Consider the following 8,840-nt stretch of genomic DNA (forward strand, 5'->3'; position numbering starts at 1 on the left):
CTTTTCCTTTTAGCGTCACGTATTGGTCTTCTCTTAGAATTGTTTGGAACATATCTGCTAATTTTTTTATATGGTCCATGAATCAGTGCAAGCTTTTCACCATCAGTTTTTTATGAAAGTCTTTGCCATTACAATATAGGAAATCTGGAAACAAAGGAATACAAAGATAATTTAGTGTGCCAATCTAACCTTTCGTAATTAGCGCTCAAATTTTATAGATACTATGCGCTTGCAGCTGCACAGATTTAGCAGTTCTCTTCACTCTTCTTTATCCAAATGGCTTAACAGTTTTAGTTAATGTTTCTTCTTCCTTTTCTGTCTGTAGTGACTAGCCTACTCTTAGGCTCTGTACAGTTGTGTTCGTTTTATCTTTGAGCATCTTAATAAAGCTTTCTTCACCAGTACTGGAGTTCTTAAAAAAAAAGGTGCTGGACGTGCGGTACGAGTTCAGCGAGAGCGGGTTGAAGGCGTTCCAGGACCTGCCGAAGCTGTCGCTGGCCGGATGTGAGGTCTTGCCTGCCTGCTATGCTTCGACCCCGACGGGAGACTTGGCGCGGCGGCCGCACTCCAGTATCGGTGGTTTGTCGAGGAGGTGGCTGACACCCCTCTGCCGCTGCGTAGGCAGAGTAATCCTTTCATCGAATTCTTGTAATCCTATTCGTTTGTTAATTTGTAACATTGATTACTTGGCATGAAGTGAAGCAATGCATTTGTTGCTCCCTTGTCCGCTGTTCAAACAATCCTTCTTTGCTCATAATAACATGGAATTGGAAGGAATGTCACTTTTGTTTAACAAATCCATCAGATTACTCCATTTGCGACAACATATTTGTCAATTGTGCCCTTCTTCTTTGATCCTGGAGCTCTGTAAATTTGATTAATTTAAAGAAATTTTGTCATGTAAATCTGTTAGCATTGGCCAAAGAAAGTACAGAGAGGAAAAAATTATGTCACCGTGCAGACAACCTCGAAAACCTTGGCAAGTAGCAATCTCTGAAAGAGAGTAACAGACACCTTCAGGCATAATGCATAGCAGCACCCTCAATTGATGATGAACAAGGTATAATTTTCGCTCATATTACGACGAGCGTCAGCCACAATCTTGCAAAAGCTCCACGCACATGTACAACTAAGAATTTCAGCACGTAGTAGAAAATTTATTTCGTTTCAAGTGGCGTGGCTGCAATAGCAACAGAATTGTCTTGAACAACTATATACATATGACAGTTTCCGTATAATAGCTCAAGTAATTCACATTACAACAAAGTCATAATTTACAGTGCAGTAACAACTGCACAATCACCGAATTGCATAACTTTTCGATACAGATGTTCCCATCAAAATTTACAGCGAGAACCATCCATCGCCAACTTTCCATGCCCAACGTTTCTACACCTCAAACAGCATAGAGACGGACAACCTGGTTAATCGTGGCACGGCAAATAGGGCACCCCCATTTCTTGGACTCTATATCATTCAAACAGGACATGCAACCAGCCATGTGACCGCATGGAATGCAGGCGCCTTCCACAGGGGCATCCAAACATATAACACAAGTGCCGGAGGGTGTGTTGCCGCTGCCACTCGCACCAGCTTCGTTTTCTCCAGCTTTCACAGATGTTGCCGCTGTACCACCTTCGGAGGTAGCTAGCATGGTTACGTCAACAGGGGTGGAATCCACCGATGGATACTGAACAAGGCCGTTGAAAAAGGTCTCTTCAGCAAATGGTGGTGCAGACGGGACTGGAAAAGCAGGAAGTGCCTCCTGTGGGATCACAGTGGGATGGTTGTTTTGGCTTTTGTTGGATTCTAATGAACTTAGGTTAGAGCTTGTTCCAGGCACGTCCCATCCATTGTATGTGCTGCTGCTTGGGGCATCGACCCGAGCTTGGCCACTTATCTTCGGAGGTGCAGGAGCATCCGTTGGGTCCCATCCATTGAGAGAGTTGCTTGGAGTGCTTCCCCAGCCACTTGTGTTGGTAGTTGATGCAGTTGGCTGCACATTGGGCGCTCCCTCTGCTATAGCTGACTGGATGGAGGCATTAATAGCCATTGCTAACTCATCATCCTCCTTGCTGGGTGTGGATAGCTCTGAAGGTGCCAAAGATGAACTTACAGGTAATGGATTTGACACTGGGGGATTTGCTGGCGGTACTGCAACCATGTTGACAACCTAAAAAGGAAGTGAAATATAGATAATTATATCACTTTTGATTCTGTATGAAGTTAAAAGATTGCAAATTTGTCAACTGCACATTCATCGAAACATTATAGCTCAACTTCACATCATTATTGCTAAAGTTATTTACAGATGTTATATAAGCAAACATTGTTCAAGGACAGGCATGTTTCTTTTTCTTAATAATTCAGTCAAAGAACGATGAAAAATTATCATTGAGATAATCATTAAGGATGTACCAGAGTGACTAAATGAGCAAGCAAAGCATTTCAGGAAGTTACCTGTGGTATGCCACAACATGCACTGTAAAACCATTGAAGCTGCTGTTTGTTACCTTCATGGGTCGATAAGAGCTTGTATCGACTTTCTGCACATAGCATTTCAAAAATTTAGAAAGGAATGGCTATGTAGTAACTGTCCCCAGTTTAATATAGAAACCTAACCTTTAAGAGCAGATTTGACAGGTATCAATATATATGTTAATAAAAGCAGCTGTCTAAGTTTCTAACTGATCATCATGCAGTGAGATAATAAGACATAGTGAAACATCACATAGAAACTTATGAAGTACCCAGAAAACACTGCATAAGAAAAACTTTGCACAACAACCAAAACAACAGTGACCAAAATAGTGTTGTGCATATTTTAAAAAGAGCAGATGGAAGCACTACTCCAGGGACCAAACCAGTTCATACAACAAAGGGAATTTGATCAAGGTAATAACAGCTTTTTGTTAATGTGAATAATGTTGTCTAATTTTCATTGAGATAAGTTGAATTAATCAAAAGATAAGGGAAACCAATAAAATGTTAAAGCAAAATATACAATTACTGAGATCCAGCATGATGTATGGACCCCAAAACAGGTTCATAAAGGGAATTTGCTCGAGGTATTTTAACCCCAAATGTCCACAGTAACAAAAGTCCCATTATGTTATATAGTTAGCAGCCACATTTTTCGTACTCATTCATCATGTTCACACTCCATGTTTCTTCTTAAAATCCCGAATAGTCTACTTAAAAACCAATAATGGTTGAGGACTTGATTGAATTTATGATCCATTTGCAAATAGCGATTGTGAAAACAAGACAAATGGTTGCTAGTCTAGCTGGTATGGTACCCATTCCTTGTGGCAAACAGCCATGGCATGATAAGTCATATTTAAGATTTTTTTAGATTTGATCCAATGACCTCTCAGTTCATGAGCCTTAAGGACTACTATGATAACCATGTACCAACTTCACCTTCCGCAAGAAAAGGAATGATCATGCATTTAGTACAAGTGTACGGGTGTAACAATTCTTACTGTTTGCTGCTCTCTGTAGGGTAAAAGATATACACAATCACAAGTTTGACACAGAACATGTCTCCTAGTCCTAACTCTAGTTGGAATATACTAAATAAAAGAACCCATTTCCTCCTGACCATGAACAAGGAATGAGAGAATGAAGTTGGCAACATGGAACCTTCAGGAACACAAAAAAGGCACCTCTATTTTTTTAGCAAATTATACCTGACACCAGACATGAGCATGATGTAAAATTGCACTAAAATGGAATCATATCAACAAAACATGTAGCCAGCACCATAACCAAGCATTTGCAACTAGTATAAGAATTTACAACTTGCAAAATCTGTAAACTGAAAACTAAAACATGGTACATACTTGTTCCTTTATCAAAAATGGTTATGGAAGGGTCAGCCTGATTAAGCTTTGGTTCCTCAATCTGAGATTTCTGTAGTTTAATTACAGCACGTGGTTTAGAAGCCTGCGTATTCATAACAAGAAAAAGAAATATCACAATGATAACCACTCTATATCATATGTCCATTAAAATTGCGCAAAAAAGTTAGCATTGTATCACTGCAGAATAAGTGCGCTGTTTACTGCTGATTGCTGAAGTAAGAAAAGCACTACTCTAGAAAAACCAACAGGGTGATAATTTTATCATGCCATATCATGAAGTACAGGTAACTCCACCCACTGCCAGCTATATTTTCCAACTCTGACTCTCGAGCATATTTACTACCTAAATTTGGGGAACAGGGAGTAAATTCCAAACCATGTGCAAGAAATCAAAAGCACAGGACAGCAACTTTCACTTCTTCAATTACAAGCGTGAGGTTGCACCAAAGAAGAAGGAAATCAGAAGTACAGGTAATTCCAGTGCAATTTGTTCCAAAAAAGAATGTTATGAGCGTGTAGCAGTGACTATGCACAATTTTCAAATTTTTGACAAATGGTACTTATACTACCAGACTAGATATGTGGGAAAGAATACACTTCCAAGGATAGAGAGATTATCAATGCTGTTAATATACTGTGTCAGTAACACCTGACAGGAAAACAGTGTAGGAGTTCAATTTGTAGGTGATACATTAACAAATCCACAACTCTACATGTAACTCCTACCTAATGGGCTACATAAGAGCCAAAAAAAAAAAAACAGAACTGAATCAAACTTTACTTCCTCTCATTACCTGCAGTTCCGGATATATAGCTAACTCTAACTTGAGAGGTCTTGTCGGACTCCGCACTTCAAGAGGTAAAACCACCGCCCAACTGGGGAGAATGAAAAGGAAGCATTTGGTAATCATAAACAATAATGTGTAATGATCCTCGCATCTATCTGCTTCATGATATACATCTAGATGTACTAACAGGAGGAATAGAAAATGCTTGTCTGAACTAAAAATATTACATCTTTCTTGTCATGAAGTGTGAAGCAAATGCTTCCAAAAAACCAGGAGCGTAATTCTCCCTCATCCATCCACAAAATAGAGAAATTCGTCCCTAAAAATAATTAAAGAACATATAGTAAATGATCAAAATGAATAAGTTGCCATAAGTATTATAGCACAAAATAGGATGCTAAAGGAAAAATATACCTCTATGGCCCGTACAACATTCACATGGCCCTTTTCTCTTGCCAATTCAAGTGCGGTATTGCAATTATCATTTGTAATAAAAGGATTAGCTGCAAAAATATGGCAATAAATGAAGCTAACGCAGAACTATCACAAGACAGGAAATGAAGCACGGCATCATATACAGAGTCTATCATATACCTCCATGTGAGATAAGTAAATGGACAGTCTTCTCAAGTCCTTTCTTGGCAGCATGGTGCAGTGCAGTCCCACAATGTGATCCTGCCAATGGAAAAAGGGAGACGTTACTAATGTGATAACAACAATAGTAACCTCTTCAATTAAGCGCGCGTCCAGGGATGTTTCTAATGACCACACATAACTTTGTCTATAACTTGAAAGGATCACATCAAATGATACATTTCTGTCAAGTAGAGTTGGAACGATGTGCGTCAAACTGTCAATAGTGTGATGTTATAGCTTCTTGTGTTTGTTTCGCAAAATATCCAATACTCAAGGCGCTAAGAAATCTTTCCTTGCCTGCAATCTACCCTGGTGGTCTATTTGATTCAGTACTTTGAGCTGTACTAACTTCAAGGTGTGACTTCATTCCAACATATGCACACTTTTGCACCCTGATGGTATCGAAATTAGACTTTTGCTTGAGTGAACCAATGAATTGACTTTAATGTCCTAGAACAGAACTAAAAGAGAACGATTTCCTGTCCAGACCACTAAATTTGTGCAAATTCCCTTTCATGTACTGTAGGAATATGACTGGTAATCTAAGTTGAACTAAGGCAGCATAAAATGCAAGAGTAAGTCATGAGAAGAGCACCCATACCAGGCCGGTACGCATTCACATTCGCTCCCAATTCAATCAGCACCTTGGCGACATTGAGCAGATTAGGCCGCATGCAGGCGACCATCAGGGGTGTCTTCCCTTCCTTGTCAATCCACTGCAAGCAAACATTCACCACCACCATCAACACAACAGTAACTCAATCAGTTCCCAACCAAATAAACAAGTGCTACACTGAAGAAGATTAATTAGAAGCAGAGTAAACTTGTATCCTGACCTCAAGGCCTGCGCCCTGCGCCCGGAGGGTCCGAATCCCGTCGACGTTGCCGTAGTTGACCTGCTGGTACAGCAGCTCCTCCTTGGACTGCTGCAGCCCCATTCCGACTCGCCAACCAGCTCAAGAAATCGAAAGAATGACGCCGAGGAAGACCCCAATCCTCAATCCTGTCGATCAGCTCACCTTAAAAAAGAATCAGATTCTGAGGAGAATCAGCAGAGGGTTTCCAGGGGCGATCGCTCCAAGATTTCAGCTTGGCTGCGGCGCGGGATTCCGGCTCAGGGACCCGGAGATCCCCGCCGCGGGAGGCGGCGAGAGCGAGAGGAGCACAACGGGTGGTTGCCTCGCCGGTGGGGGTTGGATTGGACTGCGCTGGAGATTGGGGGATTGGATTTCGTGAGGGGATTGGACTTTTAATGCGCGGTGGTTCGGGGGCGAGGGAATGGGGTGGGAAATTGAAGCGGAGGTTGACTTTAGGTGGGGGGGGGGGTTCGTTTTCCTTGGTGGCGAAGGAGGCGACAGACGAGGGGCGTCATGCTCATGCCGTGCGCGCTTCCTTTGGCCGGGTTTGACTTGCACTAATTTTGGGGGTTTGACTTGGAAGACTTGCACAGCACAGGTGGCAGAGTTGACCCACGCGTATTCGTGTAATTGCCTTCTGAATTCTGATTGCCCAGTTAAAATGCGATCTTTCTTTCTGGAAGCATGGCTTCTCATTGCTTCTTTTTCCCCTTCTGAATGCATGAATGATGTGGTCAATCGTATTTTCAAGGAATACGTGGTTAATGTATTTTTGTGACCAAGTATTACGTCTCTTGCATACGGTTTAGAGCTAGATGTATTATAATATATTATAACTTATAAGTAGATCACTATCAATACATCCTTTCTAGCTCACACTATCTCTCATACTACTGATACTTGAGAGGGAAGGTGGATTTCTAGCCACTGTTCTTAGATTCATCCGATATTCTTCGTATCGATAAGAAAAACTTGAGCATATCAACTATATACAAGTATACTAAAACCATGTGAACTATACCTATAAAAATACCATGTGGACTGTAGATGTTAACGGCAAATACAAATTGCATCTTGGGAACCAAGTGAGAATCAAACAATGGATAAAATGAATGGAGATGCACATGAATACGGAAATTTTTTTGGGGCCAAGCAAGAGGCCGCACAGGCCCCCCAAAAAGTTATTGACTCCAAGAGTCCAAGTTTACCCCTGTAGAAGTAGTACTCTCCCCATTCAAAAATATAAGGCATATTTTGTTTTGAAGCCATGCAAACTTATTGTTTTTCATTGCCTTTGATAATTAATTATTACAGGTACTTCCTGATATAACAATAGAATTTAAGAATTGAATACGTATTAAATCAAGGGTGATACACCCGTATGGTATATCTACAATTTCTGTGAGATAAAATAAGTTAGAAAACCATTTTTAAAGATCTATCAAGTACTAGGAAGAAATCTCTTAGATATTTAGAAGGCAAGACTCCAGGCAAGTTACGATTACCCCTAACAAGACTATATAAGAAGGGGTAGGGAGCATGTTTAAGGGATCCGATCCAATCTCTTATTGTTCGGTGCAAGTCATGTTCTATGAGAGCCTGATAACGTAACCTTTTGCAAGATTCAACACACAGAAGAACTTGCTGGGTAGCCTAAAAATATATCTAGACACACTCCCATTGTACTTTGTGATTTCTAAGAAAATGTATGGTGAAAAGCAATAATAGAACGTAGGCATATTACCTAAGGGGGGCATAAACCTATCTAAACCTTGTGTTCATCGAGATCTCTACGATCGAGTAGTTGGAGGCCCAAGTATCCCTAGTTTTATAAATATTAGCTTAAATCAATTTATCAACCTTAGATAGCTGGTGTCGTCCATGGGGATCGTAGCGGCGTCATCATGAACTACTCGCATCATGTCTCCTCGATCTAGTTTCTCTGACGACGAGTTCTACGATAATTTTAGAACCTCCATTGATTCAAGTCTTGACAAGTCCATGGAGCCTCTTGAGGGCCAGATCATGACTTACGACTATTAGGTGTCAGAATGTCCAGACAATCATTCCCCGTGAATGTATGGAAGGTGGCTCAGACAATTCGACCATGACTTTGACTTTCGGTGTTCCCATCTGCTAGTAACCTTCGGATCAGATCTAGAGGTGATGAAGAGAGAGCCTACCATTGATGTGTTTCATCTCTCTAAAGAAGACAATATTTGGATAACTCTAACAGCTATAGTGTGTATGCAGTTAGAGATGTGCCATCCAATTTAGGGATGGCAACGAGTCGGGTCGGGTACCTACAAAGCAGATCCGTATCCGACCCACCGCCTAAATCGTCTAACCCAACTCACGCCCGTGAAGGGTGACGGATAAATTTCCATACCCTTGCCTATGTTGTTGGTACTCGAAACTCGCTAGGTCACCCACAGGTACCAATGTGCTTTGCGCTCTATAGTGGTGGTGGACGGTTGGGGGTGGGACATGGGAGAGCGGCAGCGGTGAGGCACGGTCCGGCTACAGTGGGCAGCTGGTTGATGGGCACGGACGGGCAGCAATAGCGACAACGGGGCGTGGGCGGGCGACGATGTCTGGTTAGGGGATAGGCGCGGGCGGGCAGCCTACCAGGTGGGGACAAGATGCGAGCTGGCGACGGTCGACCGATTAGGGAGGGTCGCGTGTGGTCAGCG

General features: G+C 41.8%; 1 protein-coding gene across 2 annotated transcripts; it reads right to left on the reverse strand.

Moving 5' to 3' along the window:
• Positions 1-1,136: 1,136 nt before the first annotated feature.
• On the reverse strand, positions 1,137-6,623 carry LOC133892751 (probable E3 ubiquitin-protein ligase XBOS34). 2 transcript variants are annotated; one of them, XM_062333695.1, is made up of 9 exons: positions 6,127-6,623; positions 5,892-6,006; positions 5,249-5,329; positions 5,069-5,157; positions 4,882-4,973; positions 4,661-4,742; positions 3,846-3,915; positions 2,461-2,546; positions 1,137-2,173 (listed from the first exon to the last, which is right to left on the reverse strand). In XM_062333695.1, exons 1-9 carry the CDS (start codon positions 6,226-6,228, stop codon positions 1,397-1,399), a joined length of 1,494 nt encoding a protein of 497 aa, XP_062189679.1. In that variant the 5' UTR covers positions 6,229-6,623; the 3' UTR covers positions 1,137-1,396. The 2 variants fall into 2 exon arrangements, with proteins under 2 accessions (XP_062189679.1, XP_062189678.1); XM_062333694.1 differs by having other exon boundaries at positions 3,846-3,948; positions 6,127-6,622.
• Positions 6,624-8,840: the final 2,217 nt, after the last annotated feature.

Source organism: Phragmites australis, chromosome 15 (assembly GCF_958298935.1).
Source record: "Phragmites australis chromosome 15, lpPhrAust1.1, whole genome shotgun sequence".
Lineage (NCBI taxonomy): Eukaryota > Viridiplantae > Streptophyta > Magnoliopsida > Poales > Poaceae > Phragmites > Phragmites australis.